Below are 21,297 nucleotides of genomic sequence, written 5' to 3' on the forward strand. Positions count from 1 at the left end.
ATAGTACATGGCTGTTTAAAAATCTTTTTGCCACAATGCCTGTAAATAATAAGGCTCAATAAAATATCCTAAATTATCTTAATCTTGCTATTTTGAAGTTTAGAGTGTAAGAGTTCATAATGTAAATTTTTTTATACATTTTTGGTAGAAGATTATTATGTTGGTTTCCTAAAGGGGAAGAACAAATCTTAAAGCCTATTACTTACAGATTTTCAGCAAAAAGGTTTTTTATTTAACCCCAAAGGTGTCTCCTGGGACACAGAACTACTATTTTGAGAAATTTCCAGTCTTACTGCTAATCACATCGGTTTACCAGCGGGGGGGGGGGGGGGGGGGACGGGGACGGGACGGACAGTATATGACAGGAATTGTTAGGCAACTTTAATATATGGATTGGTGATTTGCTTTTCTTTCCTTTTTATTTTCTTTTTTTCCCCTATGTTTCTTTTTAGAAATAGTGAGCCTTATTAGGGTATGACAGCATCTTACTAATACTTACATCTTGCAAGCCAACTGCATATATATTCCCCTTTAAACCTGTGTGAGTTCTAAAGACCCATTGCTTCCAGACTGGATGATTCTTTATGCCTTCACAAACATTCTCGTTTCCTCCAAAAGATTTAAATGTTTAAGTTACAGTATTTTTTTATATATGCCTATGGATTATAAGCAAGCAAGTATGTTTGAATAGCAGGATAGATGGAAATGTATTTTTTTGCATGTTAAAGCAGACTTCTTCCAAACACAGCAGCTATTGTAAATGTCTCTCTAGGTCAGTGTGCACTACTGGTATGTTTGCAGCTTCCTGTAAACAGAAAACGTCTCCTTTAATAAAAAGGAATTTGTAGTGAACAGACACTTCAGCTGTGCATTTTAAACCATTCATTTAACTATTAAAGTATAACATGCCACCAATGTAGTAAAATGCAATACTTGAAAAATTCTAATGTCAGGATATGAGGTTTTCATGTAATGTTTATTCAATACAAAATGTTATCTGTCATATTCTTTAATTTTGTTAATTCTGTAGCTAAACCAGTACTCCAGTTTTGCCAGACTTACTGAAAAATATTACATGCAATGGTTATATGTAATACACCAAGTTACAGTCATAAATTGGTTAATAAAATTTTAATGCCTTAATTCCTATTAACATGATTTTTTTTAAATTTATTCAGCAGAGAAGCACTAAACTGTAGAAATACCGCTCTTAAACAGTGTGCATAGTACAGTTATTCACAGTCACTATGAAAGAGAAGACTAAAGCAGTCAGCACTATTTCTGGGTGTCATGAAACAAAAAGTGGCTTTATCCTATTGGAGCTGATCCCAAAGCGCATTGCAGATCTTATGACCAGAGAATTAAGGTTAAGAAGTCTGTTCTTGTCAGCTTTAACTTGGGTCAAGGGTATTGTTGGTTAATATGCTTGGAGTTAAATATTAGCTCTTTATTTCCCTTAGGCAAACTGGAAATATAGTGTATATTTAAATTCAAAGCAGTGTTTTTTCATTATTTTTTCTAGCATAATAGCTAAAACCTCTGCATTTGTTTTGTTTTGTTCTTTGGTTTTTATTTTCTTTTAAGGTCGCTTGAGTTATCCACATCCAGGGACTGACAATCTTCTGATGTTAAATGGTAAGTGCTAATCTTATAACAGTTTCTAATTATCTCTAGCTTAGCTTAAATCTGACATGTTGGTATAAAATTATACTATTATATTCTGTTATTGAATTACTTGCCTCTAGTCTTCAACACTGATGGGACTGTTGCCATTTTTCAGAGTTGAATGGCAAGAGCTAATCTTGCAACAGCCTTTCATTATATCTAGCTTATTTGAAATCTGAAATGCTTATAACGATGCATTATTCTTTTTTGTTCTCAACAAACCAGTGGTATGTTCTCCAAAGATCTGCTAGAAATCTATTATACAGAAACAGGAATTAGAAAAATAAGAAGGCCAGAAAGGCATGTTTTTCTATCTATCTTGTGTAAATAAAGGGTGAACTAGATACTTTCTATTATGCTTATGTGAAATAACATTTTATTTTCGTTGGGTTTTTTTGGAACTGGCTTTGTCAAATACGTTTCTAACTGTGAAACATGCTGAAGTTAGAGTTCATGTTCATGTTCCTCTCCCAGTAGGTCAAACTTCATGAACATCTGCTACTCAGTGAAGGCATGAACTTTAGCCTTTGTTCAAGGCTAAAGGAGGAAGCAGAGCTTGGTAATCCATCTAAGTCAATAATAAAACAGGGGTTTTGCACACAAATGTTTTCTACATTGAGAAAAATTAGAGCTATAATGTCACAGCTTCTCTAGATTAGAAAACGTGGAAGCTGTTGTACATGAAGCAAGTACGCTTTTGTCATTGACTTGATGGGTCTAAATGTTACCAGTAAAGACCTAATTATTAAAAATTACAATCAGAATAGTTATTTCAGGTTTGTGGTTCTGTGGAGCTCTTTTTTTATTGCCTTAACCTTCTGCATAGTCATTTACACTTGCGCAAATTGATATGAAATGTAAAAAATAAAAATTTCCCTTGTGTAACACTGAATAAATGTTTAAAATTTTAAGGAAATTCAGGTTTAGCTGAAATATATTATATAGCTGAAATGTATTTTAGCTAGAAAATATTGCACAACAGACATTTGAAGAATTAGGTCCTTCGGTATTGAAAGATACTGGAATATCTTGAAAAGTGAAAATAGCTACTTAACTATTGAAATGAAATCAGTGTTTAGCCCACACGGGTCATAATCCTGATTCCTGTACATTGTATATCGATGTGCTTGGTGTTGCAACATTTACAACAGTTAACTTTCTGTATTTTAACTATAACTGTAAGACCTGTTTGGCAAGCTGGTTTGTTCAGGTGCTATATGTGCAATTGTCATTATCTGCTGTTTTATAATGAAGTGTTAGATGAGAAGATATTAAAAACTAAGCAATCTTAGGAGCAACTGTGAAATATTTCAATGCACAACCAGTGTAAGAAATTCCTATCATTTTAACTTGTTTGCTTTAATACTCAGAATGGTAAGCGTCTCTTTTTATAGTTTTGCGTGCTAAAAGAGCACGTGGGAAGCATTGTCACTCTATGGAATATCTAGGAAAAAAGGTTTTTGCTGTTATCATGGATATTGGAAAAATGCATCTCAGTGGTACCAGTCTATCCTGAAAACCTTACCACAGAGCTAGAATATGCACTGACGAATATCTTGTTTGTTGTTAATTCTGGTGGGGTTTCTACTGTAGTTTGGAAGTTAGCATTTAATATGACCGCTGTCCTCTTTAAAAGCTGCAATATTATTTCCAACCTTCAATAGGTGAGATAAAAATAACAATTTGAGTTTCTGAAAGACAGGTGCTGCAACACCTAATTTTTAGGTGTGCCCTGTAGAACTTAATTCACAGCCTTCGTTTAGACACCTAAGCTCTCTACCATGTACCTGGAGAGTCTGATGTACTCATCAGTGCAGTCCAGTGCAATCACGTACACCGTTCAGAGCCACCTCAAGTTGGAGTGTCTGAACTGCAGCTCTTTACAGCTTGGACAGAAGCACTGGGAACAGCATCTGGGAAGCTCCAGCTGCTCAGACTCTGCAAAACCTTTCTTTCGTAGAAAGAATTGAGGGGCCTCCTCCAAGTGTGTGGTGATGAGAATTACAGCTTGAACACTTGCAGATGAAGTTGTAGACTTCAGTTTTCTCTGCTTAGGTGGATTCAAGCTAACATTTCCCTTTATCCCTGTAATTGGTGCCTTGGAGGGAGGAATAGGGAAGAGGAGAGTTGGAAATCTGGAGACTCACGTTTGTACCTGACTTTCTTAGTAAGTGTTGTAGTCGCTACAAGGAGGAGCAGGAATACCAGACCTTCATGAAAGAAAAGCACCAACATTTTTAAGGATCCTGGGCCCATCTACATGTGCAGTAATACTTAACACTAGATCATGACTCTCACGGGGTCATGGGATTTTAGTTGGCTTGATTTTAGTGGACTGGTATCTCTGGATCCCAGTAAGGCTCTGACATGAGCCAGACTGGAATCCCTCAATGCTTTTAAGACTAAATACTTCTAAATAAAACTTATTTTTAGCTAGTTCCTCTTCTTAAATGATAGATCTCTTCTAGCTCGTTTAAAGTGTACTTACTGAACTGTCCCGAATATTAATATTTACAGTTTTCATGATTTAAATTAATGAAATGAACCAAAGGAAAGCTGATTTGTGTGTTTTAATAAATTATATATATGTTAACTGTAGATCTATTTCAGCTCAAGCTGTAAAAATAAGCAGTGCATTTTTAATGACTGTTACCTCTCAAAAGTAAAAAAGATACTTTGGAATGGGTTTACCTGAGTACATCTTTAACTGTCAACCTAGAGAGAACCTTTCTGTAGCAAGTAATAATGCAAGAGTCCAATTTGTTCTGGTGTAGGGTGTTTTTTCCCCATTATACAGTTCCCACACTTACATAGTTTTAATGCACTGAATTTTTTTAATGGCTGTTGAAACATAATCACCCATTTGATTACTTTACCAAGGGAGTATTAGACTTTCCATCTTAAAGATACTATAGCTGGTTGTGCTTCTAAAAAAAAAAAAGGTGGTTTACTTCAAACAGAAGTTACTAAACTTCCTATACAGGAATTGCTAGATGAGTTTCTGTAGTCTGTTAGGCATGCCAAGCTTGAATGGCCATAGCAATCTCTTTCAGCCTTAACATCTATAAAGATGTGATTTCTAAAGAAATCTTAGTAGAATTTAGGCACCCAAATCCAGTAGAATAAAATGGAATTATGCAGCTACCTCCTTTAGTCTAGACTCTTGAGTAATTTTTGCCATAATTGTTTATGAATTTCTTTAAATGACAAAAAAGTATTAATGAAAAAGGCTTCATTACTTCACTGTCACCATTTGATTATTAAATCAGAAATATTGATGGACAAATAGTATTTTATCTTACTTTCTATCATAACTTTTCATAATTATCTTTAAATACAGGAAGCTTGCCTAGTAGTTTTTCCTGTTATACAACATAATCTTTTGAATTCAGCTCAGTCGTTCAGTTGAGTTATTTAAATATGTACATATTTGATCTCTGGTATATATTTGAAATATGTGTCTGAATAAAATAGAAATGTTACATTTACTGTCTATGTGATAGCATTGCTCACATAACGTACAAAGTTATATTATCTTGATGTTAGATAAACATGCACAAAAAGTATTTACTTCTGTTTCTCATTTCTGTCTCTAAGCTGATTTAAGTTGCAGAAAGGGGGGTATTAATTTTTTTGACAGGTTTAAGCCTTATTAGTATGCAACTTCAGGGACATAGAAACAGAAGGTTTTAACTGTAAGATAATGCCTTTGTTATATATACAGCACTCTTAATGTTGGAAGGGTCCAATGTTATTTGGCTTCATTTTTATTTGGCATCATTATACTTCTTGCATGTGTTGCCTAATTTATATTTTCTAGAATAATGTCGTGGTTTAACCGCACCCAGCAACTAAGCATCACACAGCCGTGGTGCTTAGTTGCTGGATGGGGTTAAACCACGACAAATAAAAGTGTATCTCTTGTACTTTCTTACTCATTTGAAATCTTTCAGAGTTTTTGGCTAATTAAGATAGCTTTATAGACTCAAAGATAGAAAAAATATTTCTGTATGACTTATTCTTTGAACAAGTTAAGGAAGGAAGGAAGAAGTTTAATCTCTCCTTTTTTTGTTGTTGTAAAGCAATTATTTGCCTACAGCCTTTCCCAAAGGGCTGTCTCCCCTGCAATTATTTATCTAAACATATGCACTAATTATGTAGATGTATATATTAAATACATCTATATATAAAAACTATATGTATAGCTAAATCTATAATTAAATATATAGAATGTGTATATTTATACAGATCACGTGCTTTGTAAGCATGTGTGCTCTGAAAGGTGTAAAACATTATGTGCGTGTTATTTTAATAAATACAGAAATAGTTCTGATTGAATCTAGTATCTTCGGCAAGAATAATCTCATTGCTTACAATGTACTAAAATTTTGATTCAGTGGAACTGTTTTCACAAGTAGTATCTGGCCTTTGAAAGAAAGTTTTTATATGTATATGTGTAATGTGGAGAGATTAAAATACTGAAGTTTCATGAAGATAGCGTATGTTTGCTTTAACATCATATTTTTAGTAACAGTAAGACTTTGTACTTACTGTTATTAAAACAACTTACCTATAATATAACCACTGTGGTCTTAAAGTCTGGATAAAAATAGGAAAAAATAACAAGTTTCGCGAAACCATACATTTTGATGTTAATGATCACATTTATTGCAGCAGTGCCTACAGATTGTCTAAGAATGGGATTGCATTTTTCTAGACGCAAAGTGGCAGAAAATCCTGGCCCAAACTAGTTTGCCATCTAAATAGACAAGATAGATAAATATCAGGGAAGGGGGTTTGCCATACAAGTAAAGTAAATAATACGACAACATCAAGTACAGTTATTTTCCCATTTTCTCCAATTTCATTGTTTTGCTGAAGCAAAGAATACACAGATAACTTTGGCACATCATTGTAATTTCCATGTATATAAAATACTGCAGTAACTACCCTTTAAGTTGAATTGCATTGGGGTTTTTTTAGCATTTTAATAACCCTTTTGTGCTTCTCCTTAAAATTAATGTTGTTTATTGCACAAAGAAAAACATTTCAGGTGTTCTGTAACAAAATATTTTTATGCATATCTGCTTGTCTTAACTATGAAAATGTAAGAATATAGCTGAGCTGGTTTGGTGGGCAGAAAGGAGCAGAAGTGGCAGAAGAGAAGAAAAATTACAAAGGCTTGTGCTAAAAGATGCTTATTAATATGCATTTGTATATCATTCTTTGAGAGAGCATGGCATTGCAGTCATTGCTATGGATGTGATGCACTTGAATTTTCCCTGGTTACTGTACTTTTATTTGTGGAAGGAAAAAAAAAGGCATACAGGGGGTTAGATAAGGGCTTAGTGATGCTACTGCTAATGTGATGTGGGAGTCACTTTGGCCAAGAGTTAGAAAAGATTCTTACATGCTGCAACACTGACATAGAACTGCGTGTCTTGTAAATACCTGACTTCAGAGGAAAACAAGTCTCAAGTTTGGCATTAGTCTCCCCGTGCAGCAGCAACTAATGAGAGAACTAATCACATAGAAGAATACATTGTTTTGTGGATTCTATCTGCATGTGGGAAATCTGAATTTAGGTGTTTCCACTTGGTTAGATACCCAAGTCTCTTTTGGAAAGTAGGCTTTCTGTTTTGGCTTACTAGTAGAAAGTTGGAAGATCTGAAAAACCTTAAGCAAAAGACTGTTCTTATCAATAGTCATTCTTTCAGATGAAAGAAAGTAAATTTGAAAGTGAGTTCAATGCAAGTTGGATAGGAATACGATGACAGTTGTGTAACAAATCAACAGTTTTAAGGGAGAAAAAAAAAAGGAGAGAGATTTTCAGAATTCCGTAAGCAATCCACTGAATTCCTAGTAGGAATGGATCAGGATAACAGAGAAAAAAATATTATACTTACTAAATAATTTTAAAAACCCCGTGCAAATGGGAGGTACCAGGATATAAGTATGTAATTATATGAGGACGGAACAGTGAATGACATTTACAAATCACTGAGTTTATGAGGCTGCATGTATTTCAGTGTCCCAGAATCACAGCTGCTTTTTGGGAGAGATGTATGTATGGAGTCCTAGTAAAATCAAAACAATAATGCCAAGACACAGTAATCTTTGTTCATAAATGTTGCTATAACATTATGTTTTATAGTAATGTTTTCTATTTGGATATTTAACTACAATGCTGTAATGATTAAAGTAATACTTCTCAGATACAAAGTCTGTGAAACAGGAATTGAAAATCCGTTGTGGAAATGTAACTAAGAAATTACAGGCAGCTAATAGTTTTTGTATTAGTAATCTGTCTATTTTTAGTTTCCTAGCCTTCAGGCAGAGAAGCAATCAGTATGGTCTTCTGAACTGTAGCTATAAACATGATCTCTTTAAGAATCTTGCAAAACTCAAAAGTTAGGAAAATCTCGGACTTACTTGCTGTCTGTCAGAAATGGTTTCTTTGCCTTTGTGCAGTGTTTTTGATACAATGCTATTTCTTGTGACTTGTGCCCTGATTTTGTTTGCTACCACAAGGAGTCTTTTGTTTCAAAGAAAACCTTGTGGTTAATTTTCTGCTAGGTCTTTTCATGAAAAAGGAAGGTCACGGCTTATAGCATTTGTATTGTCACTGCAAAGGACTGTACAAACTGTTCCATGGACCAGGATGTTTCTGTGAATAATTTAACGCTTGCTATATGCTTTTTAACATAGTATTTTCCTTTTTAAAATTTCAGCACCCTGTGTGTTATTTAGACACTTGTGTAAGACACGAATCACATTTGTGAGGATGAATTACGAAGTTACCACAATTCGTGCATCCATAATTAACATGAAGTTAAGATCAAGTATAAAGACATGTTGAAATATTTTAAAGTATGTTCTTTACAGCTGGTGCTGATGTCAATTCAGTAGTAAGAGAGTATGGTATTTAAGTGAGACTTTAGTTTAATGCATTCTCATCTACAATTACCAGTAGCAAGTACTGATGCAGATTTTTACTTATCGCTTACCCACATAATTCTTTGTGTCTTAAATATTTTAATATGTGGGCATGATACAGTTACTTGACATTTTACAATTTGTCCTTTGTTTGCATGCAGCAAGGAGTTATGGGCGAAGACGAGGTAATTCACTTCTGTTTGTTACAGTACAATTAATTCTGATTGAGCTGTTACTGATCATTACAATTAATTAATCCAGATTGTTGATTATAAACACGTATCTGCATGTTGTCTTAGTTTGGGAAAGATGGAGGGTGCGAGGGAAGGAGGGGTGCAGTATGGATTGTTACGATCATTGATCTCTTTTTAGTGTTTGAGTTACAAATCCTTTAATCAGTTAAAACACTGTAGTTCTAATCATAACTTAGTTCATGCTAATGGCTACTGTTGGCAGTCATTGGCCCCTTTAAAATTATGCAGTTTGTTAGTTGTTCTTCTAACTCATCATCTTTTGCTTCTGTAGAAGTGATAGAGTACAGAGTGAAAACTAAAAGCCTTTCATAAACTTAACAAGAAATCTAGAAGATAACTCTTAAAAATAGTAAACAGATCTTTGTAGTATAGGCCAATATATGCTCACTGACCTTGGAAAAGCTATACTGATTTAATTATATGAGGATGTGACCTGTGGTTGTTATAAAGACTATGTAAAGTGTGCAGCAAAAATATCAAGATCTTTGATAGCTTCCAGTATTCACAACATAAACATAGGTTCATGTGTCTCTCTCTTGATCTCTGCATTGATTCATAACTGATTGTTTGGTAGCCCTAATGTAGAGAGGAGTGATGATCTAGATCGTAGTCAGTGTGTGTAACAGTACAATCATGTTTTGATGATTCCTGGCAGATTCTGCTTAATTCTTTTCACTGTCATAAAACAAAAAGAAACAAGTGTTTGAAAGGACTTATCCTTTTAATTCACAGTCATTGGGACAAATGTGAAAACCTAGCAAACTACCTTTTTGATCTCTTCATCTGAGAGACATTTAGAAGTGAAGAGGGGGGAGAAGAAAGTATTAGGAATCATATAAAGCATGTTACTGCAAACATATTATTCTGTTGTCCTCTATGTCATCTTAGCTCTCTGAGGAGCTACAGTGCTTTTGGCAAACCTTTACCCACATTAAAGTAAAACTGATGTCTTCATTATCACTTCGGAATATGTTGTGCTTGTTTAATTTGTACTGGGAAGAGAGCCTTAGAATTCTCGTTGTTATTAGATTTTAACATTGGTCTGTGGGTAAAAAATAAATTATTCTGAGGATTACTCTTTCATTATTTTTTCTCCTATATACTTGCGTATATTGTAAGTTGGAATTGTCTAAGGAGTACTTTTAGAGAAACACCAAAACATAATTTTCATGGTCTGAAGAGACACGTTCCTTAAGTATAAATTCTGTGTTGTTTTTTTAAAAACAGAACAAAAGAACAAAAACAACAACAACAACAACAACAACAACAAAAAAAAAAAAACAAAAAACAAACAACCCCACCACTTAAATGCTTTTGTGGAAATATTCTAATGCCAAGAAGTTTGTTAAAATTGACATGTTTTTATGTCACTTAAATTTCTTTTTTCCTGCAGTATAGAGACTTCCAGAGGTAAAGAGCAAATCTGTGTGCTTTTTTATAAAGATAACCCAGCTAAATTACAGTCATTTTAGATTTAAGAAGTTAAGAATAACTCATATTAGTGACACTTCTGCAGTTTCCTGTGAGTTCCTCCAATTTGAGTCTTATTTCTTCCTCTGGTCACTTTTTCCCTTTCACTGTCACTATGATAACAGCTCCATCTTCTCCATCATTCACATCAGTAATTCAGAAATCTGTTGTTATATCCCCCTTTCTTGATTGTGTAACCAATCTTACTGCTTCTTCATATATATCTTTAAGATCCGATCATTCTTGTTAGTCTTCATAACTGAAACTCATATCCACATTACTCAGCTGCTGCAGTCTTCATAGGATGATCTTGCTCCTCTTATGTCTAAATAGATGATTTACAAGATGAATCTGCCTGGCTGCTTCTTCCAACTGTGTTAACTTTCTCCCTTGCTTCCTCACTTTTCTGCCCCATTGAGCACCAGCTACATGCTTCCACTTTTAAAGGCACTGTACTGATCTGTTATCTAGCGTTTGAATGCATCCTTATGATAGCAAGCAAGGATGCCATCACTTGCTCCCCACTAGTCATGTTCTCAAACATGCATATCACCATTGTTAATGGCAAGGAGGAGCTTGCTACAGCTTTCTGCATTTGCTGTACTCCTCTCCTTCGGATGCCTACTTAAGACATAAACGTGCAATACCACCATAAAGGTGTTGTAGTTACAGTCTATGTTACTTAGTACAGTCCTGTGCTCCTGCTTTTATTTTCTGATCCTCATGACATGTTATTGTGTTCAGTTGTTTTCTATCATCTTGTGTTTTCTGTCGGTATTTTTGATATACTGTATTTTTATTACGGATTTAGATACAAAATCAGGGTAATTAGGCATTACCACAACATAGGTCATTGGTCATGATGTTTGCTATCTGTTCTCCAGCCTTGTCTTTAAGCACTTGATTCTCAAGGGGTCTTCTGGAAGTGAATGGCTTTCATACTGCTCTCACCCCTAGCTGATCAGCACAATGTCTGCAGGTGTTCCTACAGGACTTTCTTGGTAGTATTCCCCTGAGAGGGGATAAAAGTTACAGACTGCAGTATGGCTCACAGCTAAGGTACTGCAGGCTCAGCTGTCAGGGACCTACTGCTCCTGCGTATGGATTTGCAGTGGGTGAATCTGGAGGAAGTTGGCTAATTGAGATGGAAAATCAACTTGCTTCCCAAAAGTGTGCTAGGTTGTTTTTTGGTTTTGTTTGCTTGCTTGTTTTTGGAAAGCAGTTGAATTAATTAATAATTATTTAAAAAATGAGTGAGAGAGAAACAGGAAAAATTGCACTTCAGAAGAAATGGTGATGTGGGATATCTATTTTGCTTCACAAAAGTGTTTCTTTTGTGGCTTTTTGCAGTTAAAAGACTGACTTCTGAATTTGCAACTGTCATTAATCTTTATGTTGCTAATCTAAAGCAGTGAAAGCTTGAATAAGCTAAGATGCATACCGTGGCCTTCAGAGTCTTTTCGTTTTGGAGTTCTCTAAAATTTGTAAATATGAAATAGGGGGGAAATAAGTGGGACAGAATTACCATGTTTTCGCTCCCCCCTGCCATCTCTACATCTGTTTTGATCAGTTTGCATTTGCAAAGCTGTCCTGTGAACTTCTCAGATTTTACACTTGCTTTTCAGGGTAACTATAATCTTACTGCAGATTGCTACATTTTAGGAACCGCCACAAGGCTTCCCTCCAAAACTGTGGTAAATTTGAGGGCGAGAAGGATAAATCAGCACTGTGACTCATTTTTCAAGTGTTAAATTTTGCACATTTATTGAAATTGCCTTTTGCTTTCTTAGAAATTAAATCTGTTCTTATGTTATCAGCATCAGATACCTTTAACAGAGAAGAGAAAACATACCTATTGGAAACTTCTTACTGTGTACCTCTGTTCAATTAAAGTGTAAGATTTTTAGACGTGCAGTAGTCCTTCAGGTGATGGAAGTTATCAGTTTAACTTGAAGCTAAACCAAAGGCAGATTAATGAAACTCACTTAAGCAGCCCTAATATTATCTCCTCATAAATTTATTGAAAAACAAATTACTACTTTCCTACTGGATGCAGCAGAGTAGCTACAGTGTAATGTAGTATGAAGTATTATGCTTACAGTGATGTCAGCTTGCAATCTTGAATTTCCTTTTTGAAGTTTAATACATTTTTCATTTTCTTAATTTTTCTTTTAACTAACGTGTACTTTTCTAATATCTTGGTATTTTCATTTTTACTTTCCAGACTGCTATTCCCTAAAATTATATAACCATGTACTGCCACAAAATTATTTTAATGTATATTATTATCTTTTCTTTTCAAGGCCGTTCTTCCCTCTTCCCAATAGATGATGGTTTGCTGGACGATGGTCATAGTGATCAAGTTGGAGTCTTGAATTCACCTACCTGCTATTCAGCTCATCAGAATGGAGAACGAATTGAGCGTTTTTCTCGGAAAGTGTTTGTTGGAGGTCTTCCACCAGATATTGATGAAGGTGAGCTGCCTGGAAACTAAGCAAACTAAGTTTGGAGGGAGAGAGAAAGAGATTTTGAAAAACCTAAGTGAAGTAGTAGAAATAATCCACCCAGCAAAATAATGTTGTGGTGTAAAAGGCTACAAGTATATTTTTTTTCTATGAGAGTTGATGGATATGTTGAGCTTAATATCATTTGATGTCATCCATCTCTTTTAGTTTTGAGATGGTTCAGTTGTCTCTGATTCTGCACTTGCAGATTGTAGAGTTGCATGTGATGCCTGGAATTTGTGCTCCTGCTTACCTTGCATATTGCTTTCAGATACATCTTAGCCCTTCACAGTGTCCTCTATCTGTGCCTGCTTTATTCATAGAAAACTTCTGCTAGTAATTGAATTTCAGATTCTATTTTACTATTACCTGAAGCTCTCGGAAGTGGTTTAGAAAGGTTAATATTATTCCTGTTCATAAATAGAGGAACCTAAGGCAGAGGAAGGTCAAGTGGCAGAGCACTCTGTGATGCATTAAACATAGAATGTACCACTGAAGCCCAGATTGTTATGTGATGCAGTTGGAATTGCTTTGTACAATAGTGCTGATTTGAAATAATCATGCTGTTTAATATTAGGTTTCTCCTGTACAGATAAATGTAAATTACATGCTAGCTTTGTGATGTAAACAGAAGTCCTTTTGCAAGGTTCATTGTAATCCTAGAGTAGCTTGCAAACCAAATAAGTTGAATGTGGTTGATTAACTTTCAGACATGGAAAGACCATATTTTTATTTCATCTTCATTGTGATGCTCTCCTGCAATGTACTAAGGGATTTGTTGTAATATACTTCAGCTTTTTTTGATGCACTTTAGCTTCTAATTCAAATGTGCACTGTTGCTTTTTAATACAACTGGTAAACAAAGGCACATGGAAATGTATTTTCTCTCTTTCCTGCCTGTTTATGCTGGTGGCAGGATGTGACTGAAAGAAGTGGAGCATATTTGTGTTTGATGAGTTACTGCTCTTGTAGAGTTTAGGGTGGTTTAATCTTTTTCTCATGGCCAAGGTTCATACAGTTTGAGAGGAAGGAGTGGCTGGGATAAAAAGACATCACGAAGTTGTGCAGGGGGCATAGTAGATCTTGCAACAAGACTATTCATGGTTATGTTAGAAGCACCTCTAAATAGGCAATTTTAAGTTTCTGTGCCTGATCTGTGCATGGTATCTGCTGGAAACTGCTAGCATACTTATTGTGGTGGTACTTATAATATGAGTATCTACCTACAAAGCTTTGAGCTGTACATCACTAAACAGTAAATTGCTTCGATTGCATTCAAACCAGATTCTGAACTTAAGGAAGTACCACACCAGTTTTCACCACTGCCTTTAGTTGCCCATATGGATCTGAAATGCTTCTGTTATTAAGCAATAAAAACCAAATCTAAGCTTAAAATAACCAGAAAATGTGACGTAAATATTAAAACTTTGGAAGATTTTTTGTTCATGAAAGTTGGAAATTTTGTTCCTCTTTTTCCATGAAATGTCAACCTTTGCTAGAAACAAAGGTCTTTGCTTGATAGTACTTTTTCGTTGAGTTATGTCATTTATTTTAATTGCAACTGTTATACCTGTTTTTAGATGAAATTACTGCTAGCTTCAGACGGTTTGGGCCTTTGGTAGTAGACTGGCCTCACAAAGCAGAAAGCAAGTCCTATTTTCCACCAAAAGGTAAGAGAGTTGGAAGGTTTTGACCTGTCACTGAGTGCAAATCTTACTCTGGGAAGCTGTTTCATCTTTTTCCAAAAGGTATAATTTACAATCCCTGTGATCAGTTAATTCTACAGTTTCAATGCAGGTTTAGACATTGTTCCTTTACATAACAAGTCTAAAACCTGAGAGTGTTGTTCTAGTGTTGTGCCTGGTTCAGTGCTAGACTCCTGAAGGATCTTCCATATTCTGATTTCCCATATATCAGATCAGCGTTATGTAGTTCTATGTGTCATTAATCCTAAGTTCTGTATTTGCATTTTTATCTGATTTCCAAAACTGAAATTTGGTCAAATTTTTAAGACTAAATCTTAGATAAAAATTTTTTGTAAGAAGTTACAGGCAGAATTCAGAAGGATGCATTTGGGTATCTGAGCAAGATAATCAATGTTATGTTTATTTCAGTTTTAGGATGTGAACTTCCTATTGAAACACTAATTATCTTTTCTGATAAATGATGAAATACTGATTTTTAACTATTTCTAGTGTTGCTATTAGACTAGATTTTTAATACCACTTACAAAGTGTTGGAAAAGCCATTCTGTACATTAAGTAATTATGTAGCATATCTCTGTACATGTACAATCATATATTGGTACATAAGAAATAAATGCAAAAATCTGATCCAGATATGAAAGCAATGCAGAGATTATTCATTTTGTAGAGAATGCAGTAATTCATTCCTTCCCTGGAAGTGACGAAAGTAGGCACAGTGCCTTTATAAACTGATTCTTACCTTATTTATCTGACAGTCTGTGCTTGGGTAAAGACAGTATTATTATCCCAAATGGTCCTCTAAAGAGTAGGAAAAGGAATTGAAAGTATTTGAATAGTATTTATGAACACTACATGAAAATTCTAAGACAAACAAAGAGACTTTGGCCTTTTTGATTGTCAGCCTGATACACAAAGCTACTGTCAAGTTAAATTTGATTAACCTAAGGAGTGCATCTCTCTTCATAAATTACCAGGAGAAATTCTTGAGGAACTCTTTGAGGAAGATGCATCTCACAGAGTCTGTGATGAATACATAGAAAAGAGAATATGTAATATATTCTTACTTGAAAGGAATGGATTTGGGCATTCATTTCCAAGGAGATACTCCTGTCTCAGCATCTGAACATCTTAAGGATATATTTCCAGACTTTCTCATTTAATAAAGCTTTTTTAATAGTTCGAATATTTACAATTACCACAGTAAAAAATAAAAATAAACAAATCTGTATTGTAAGAAGTCGTTCTTAAAAGCAGAGAATACAGATAGAAGAACCAGTCTGTTGATCTAATTAATTCAGGAAACACTTGCGAACTAAATGTTAAGTTGATTTCCCATGGTTAACTGATCCTTACTTGAAATTTAATAGCACTTAACTGTTCTTCAATCTTAAAACTTTATCCTAATTTTCAGTTTACAACATCATTCAATATTGTTTTGTAATGTAGCCTAACACACTTAAAATACAGTGTAGGTTTCTCTTTGTAGATACTCTGGAAATATAGCTTACTATTAACTGTTGAATATTACTGTGTTTATGTCTGTTTTTTTCAGTGCAGTAGATATGACCCGTAATTATTTTGTAGAAATATTTCTTAAAAATGTGTCTGTCTTAAGTATCACTGGCATGTGCAGGCAAGAACCATGTATACATACATTTAATAAGATGTCTGAAACTGCTAAAGATAGGCTAAATACTAAAAAAGCTTTGAGATTGATCAGTAATTAGCAATTTAGAAAAATATACTATACTAACCCAAGGAGTTAATTTTTTTTTTTTTTTTTTAATCTCCAATTGCTAATTTGTTACTCTGCATGGAGTCAATTCAGCATATATATTTTTTGTTTGTTCAGTCTCATTAGAGACTTGACATAATATTACTTTCCAGAGACCTCTCAGAATTATCCAGTTCTGGACTGATTTACGTAGTAGTCTGTGGTGAAGACATACAGCCTGCTTTTTTTTTTTTTTAAGTCTTGTTCAGTTTTCCAGGCTGTGGTTCCTTCCAGGCTCTCTGCTAACAGAAAGTCCTGAGGGAAGGCCAAGTTCATAATAAGTATTTTCTTGCTTGAAGAAATGCAAAAAGTGTCCTGATCCATCAAGGCTGGCTGCCTCCTGAGAAACACCAACTGCTTGTTCTTAACTAATTACATTTTGTATTGGTCCACCACAAAATTAGGCCTGAATAAAACAGGAATTCTAAAAACTTCATGCTAATCTTACAGAGAAACTCTCTTCTGAAGCAGAAAAAAATTATTCTGTTGAGATCAAAGTACAAAGTCTGTAAGTGATCTGCCAACTGTAATGGAGAATTCCTTCCTTTCTGACTTGCCACTGTTTATCATAACTCCTGTTATTACATAGTTGGCAAATATGCTTGTTTATGAAACAACACACATGTCCAAAGCAACTTGCTGAGGTGAGGACTCCTTCTTATGATAATGAAGTTCTCAAAGAAATGGTGCCATGAGGGTTTGTAAATCCAAAGAAGGCCTTTCAAAATATGCCCAGTTGTTTGTGTGCTCTGTACTATTTATAGTCCGTATCAAACAGAGGATAATGTGATTTAAACAGGACAGTAACCCCAGCCTTTTATAATTGTCTGGGTGTTTCTGTTGCCTTCTGTCACTGCAGTTGTGCAGTAGCTTTGTTTATTCAAAGTTCTTATCTGCTAATATAGAACTAACTGAAAAAATTCGGTTGAAAATGTTCTGTGTCTAGTTTAAGAAGCAAAATCCCAGGTCCGTCCAAGTTCTGTTTAACTTGTTACCAGCTTGTTTGATCACACCAGGTAGTATTGAACTCTGCATTCAGACAAGTAACTGTAGGTGTCTTCATGTGTGATTAGTGTCTAAATTTCCTTTAATCAATGTGAATCTGTCCAATACAGTTAGTGTTGGAGTACAGAGGGCTATTCAGGTCACCGTAACATAAGCACATTGAGCTTGATTCATTTACCCAAACCAAGGATATCTAAAAGATTTACATAGGTCCGGTAAGTGTGGCATGGCACCTATTGAAGCCCTGCACCATTCTGGAGCAGCTGTAAGTTAGGCAAAGTACTACAGAGGATAAATGGTGCTAGATGCCTCCGTGTCCTGCTTGGTCAGCTGAGCAACCGTCCAGTCACCACTGACTACCTTAACTGGATCTCTGTACTACAGTAGGAGCTTAAACACAATCACTGCAGAAATATGGAAGTAGGTGTTTGGATCTTGAAGTGAATCCTGCTCCCCCCTACTGAAAAGTGCCTCAGCTTATAGCTACATTACAATTGTATCAGCCTGCATTTTTTCACTTCAAGTGTATTCTGAAGTTAATTCTCCATCAAAGATGACTAAACTGAACAAGTGAAAGATTTATGTTTTAAAGATTAAATTTAATTAGTATGGTGATAAGATCTCTTTAAAGAGGAATAGATTAAATGTTGTGTGTCCTTCCCAAATGTGAAGTATTGCCATCATAATATGTAGATCCATTATCTGTATTAACCTGCAGTTTAGACTGATTCTTTCTGATTTAAGCTTAGGCGCAGCATTCTGTGGGCAAGAATTGCACTGCACTGAGGTGATTTAGTCTCCTCTGGGGAGAGTCTGTCAGGACAGTAGAGGAACCAACCCCAAAACAAAATACAGCTGTACTGACTGACATGGACAGTGCCATGCTGGCTTGCACTGATTTTTCTTGACTCCTTCTCTAAGCCACTAGTGATAGGAGTTAACTAGAGTTTGATAGAACTTAAAGCGGCTCTGTGGTTTCTACGCAGAGTATGCATAGCAGAGTTGGTGTCCTTTCTCCTTCTGGTAAACTTCCATATTACTACGAAATAAAAAAATTATACCTTGCTCAGAAAATCACGTTAGCTACCAATGTGAATCTAGTCTAGAACGCTTTGCTTTTGATTTGTTCTTGTAATAAATACAAAAAATGAAAAGGTTTAATTTGGTAATACAGCTAGGACTCTTAGCTGATGGGCTTTCTGTTTCCAGTGCTGACCCAATACATTAAAAAGAAAAAAAATACTTACTTCCTTGGTCTTATTTCATTAGGAGAGATGTCAGCTCAGAGTAAGGATGACTATAACCAGTGCAGTATCTTCAGGTATCAGGGAATGTAGTTTTAAAGCTGATCATCATCTCCAGAAAGATTTGTTTATTATTTGAGGTAATTTTCTGAGGATAGGTATTATCAAAGTCACGCACACTGGTTGCCTTTGAAAACAGGAGTATTAGTAATAGTTCCAGTGTTATGCAGAGGAATTTAGTCAAATAATAAACACTAACAGGGGTTACCTAAACTTTGTCTCCCACAGGAGGCATAATGGTGCACGTGAACAAGAAATTTTTATAAGACTGTGTTTCATCTAATACTTTTCACCTTGTGAAATATGTACAAAACATACAAGCTTTGTCTCTTGGCAAGTAATACTTGATCATGACCTGCTACTGTTGGTGTACATATGACCCAAAGGTATAAAGCAGCTTCCTTCCAAGAAAACTATTAGAGCAGCTTTGCTTTCCGATTGTGAACAGACTTGCATTGCTATTGGGTGTGAAGCTGTTAAAGTTAAATGACTGATCTAGTACACCAAAAAAAGAAGAAACTACGGCGTTAAGCTGTTCTGTAGTATAGTAAAACACCTCCTACTGTTCACCCTACCTCCCCACCATGTTTCACTGTGATGTGTACTTTCTATCACACATGGTAATTGTAGGTCAGTACTGCTCCAAAAAGGCTAGTTAGGCACTTGATATTTTCCATCATACTTATGCATGTGACTTACCACCACCATGCTCACTTTGCAGACATTAAACATCCACAATAGTTCATGAGTTACAGATGTTGAGGTGAAAAATAATCCAATAAAAGCATGTATTAAGAGAGCAGAAAGGGGTAAGAATGAAGTTTGTGTCATACAGTTGTTGGCATGTGGTAGATGTAGTAACAAGAGCCCTAATTTATGATGTCTGAATGAAATACCTAAGAGAAGAGTGTAATTTCCCTTTGCAAGCACTTTCTAGCTAACAAATATAGGCTGGTTGCCTATGTAACTGGTGTTCTTTGGAGAAGTCTATGGCTAATGTACAATTGATTTGTGCCAGGAAATGCGCCCTGGTCCAAGGCAAGTGATGGAGAGTGGTTTGTATGCAGACTGTGCAAATCTAGCATTCTTTGGAAGGGATTGGCCGTCTCTGTATATGGCTATAAAATGTGGGACCTGAGCAAATTATCTTCTCTAGCCAGTTTTCTTCACCAAGAGAACTGGTTATTTTCCTCCAGGCTAGACTTGGGGAGCAAACTAGCCTGTCTGATGCTTAAAATGAAGTGGGATGAACTCAGATATGCATACATGTTTTGCAGATAACATTGAGAAAGCAGTATTAACATATAGTTTTGGTATTGCTTTCCTTTTATTTCAGGTGTGATAGGATATAGTAATTCTAATTGTTCCCTCGTCAAGTTCTTGTATTTGAATTTTCTATCTTTTAAAAAGCTGCCACAGTTAAGCATATTAATAGCTGCAGACCTACAGGTGGTAGATCATGTGGAGACAACTGACCATCTTTATGTATCAGGAGCTATATGGCAGTACCCTTGATTTACTTTAGGATAAGAACTGATGGAAAATCAGCATCTGGCAAGCTATTTTACTTTCTTCTGGCTGTGAGTCTTACTTTTGTATGTCTGATCCCTTAGTCGGTATCATGTGCATTTAACCGTCCCTTTGATTAATCAAGTTTTTGCACTCCCATCATTCTTGTACTGAGCTCTCCATTCAAACAGGAATGTGTATGCCTGGTTTCCACACAAGCAAGGACAGTTACACAGGTCTGCTCTCACTTAGCCATGCCAGTCTGCAGATGCCCTGATTCAGTGAGTGAGTTTTTCATGGCTAATATGTGGATTTTAAATTCCAAGATAAATACTGAAAGATATCGCCATTAAAACAGATTTTGAATCTAAATAATTACTAATTAAGCTTAAGTTAAACAGGTTGTCACTAGAAAATATAGTTCAGCAACGAAAAACGGACTGTCTGTTTGCAGTAAGAAATTACCAGTGGTTAACTAGCTTCTCTAAGAAAAACAGTATCATTTCCAAAAGGCTTGGTAAAGCAGGCACACTCCCTTTTGCCAAGCCCACTCTAGAGCAGCTGCTTCAGCATTTACTTTTCCATCCAAGTAATAAAACATAACTTCATGTGAAAATTCCACACTTCGTAGTAATCTCAGAAAGAAAGGTGGATTTATGGTCATTTTAAAGTTCTATTTAGAGTATAACCCTAATTGCACTATTGGGCACCTGTAGAGTAACAAATTTTGTATATATCATTATATTGTAACTGTTAAAGTATTCTAACGTGTGAGGTTCTTTGCTTGTCTGTTGGGTTTTTTTTTTACTGTAGCATTAAATAAGCATTTTTAATTCCTATTTTTGTAGTGTTTGGGAGGTTTGCTGGGTCACTTATGTAACAAAGTACTTTGATCTAATCTCTATAATAGAGATTAGTCATTTGTGCCAAGTTGGATTTTCATTGTATAATGCCCGTTGCTGCCAATGAATTATGCTCAGCCTAGACTTCCAGTACAGGATAGAGCGGACATGTTTGCTTTTATTTGGTTATTAGTCTCTTTTGACAATTATTTTAAGGATAGAAGTATCTGCCTGGAGTCCTGTTGATCATGGCAAGGTAGTACCTAGTTAAAGAAGATGACTAATAACAAGGAATTGGTTTGACTTTCTTTTACTTTTGGAGTAAATA

General features: G+C 35.3%; 1 protein-coding gene across 4 annotated transcripts in view; it reads left to right on the plus strand.

Moving 5' to 3' along the window:
- The window catches only part of CPEB2 (cytoplasmic polyadenylation element binding protein 2), a 53,846-nt gene that overhangs the window by 22,550 nt on the left and 9,999 nt on the right, over positions 1-21,297 (plus strand). For 2 of the 4 annotated variants that reach the window (XM_059817402.1, XM_059817405.1), the window contains exons 4-7: positions 1,585-1,635; positions 8,763-8,786; positions 12,629-12,799; positions 14,410-14,499. In XM_059817402.1, coding sequence (XP_059673385.1) covers positions 1,585-1,635; positions 8,763-8,786; positions 12,629-12,799; positions 14,410-14,499 — 336 coding nt within the window. The remainder of the gene's footprint in view (positions 1-1,584; positions 1,636-8,762; positions 8,787-12,628; positions 12,800-14,409; positions 14,500-21,297) is intronic. The other 2 variants (XM_059817404.1, XM_059817403.1) reach the window with 1 other exon arrangement.

This window comes from Gavia stellata, chromosome 5, assembly GCF_030936135.1.
Source record: "Gavia stellata isolate bGavSte3 chromosome 5, bGavSte3.hap2, whole genome shotgun sequence".
NCBI classification, from domain to species: domain Eukaryota; kingdom Metazoa; phylum Chordata; class Aves; order Gaviiformes; family Gaviidae; genus Gavia; species Gavia stellata.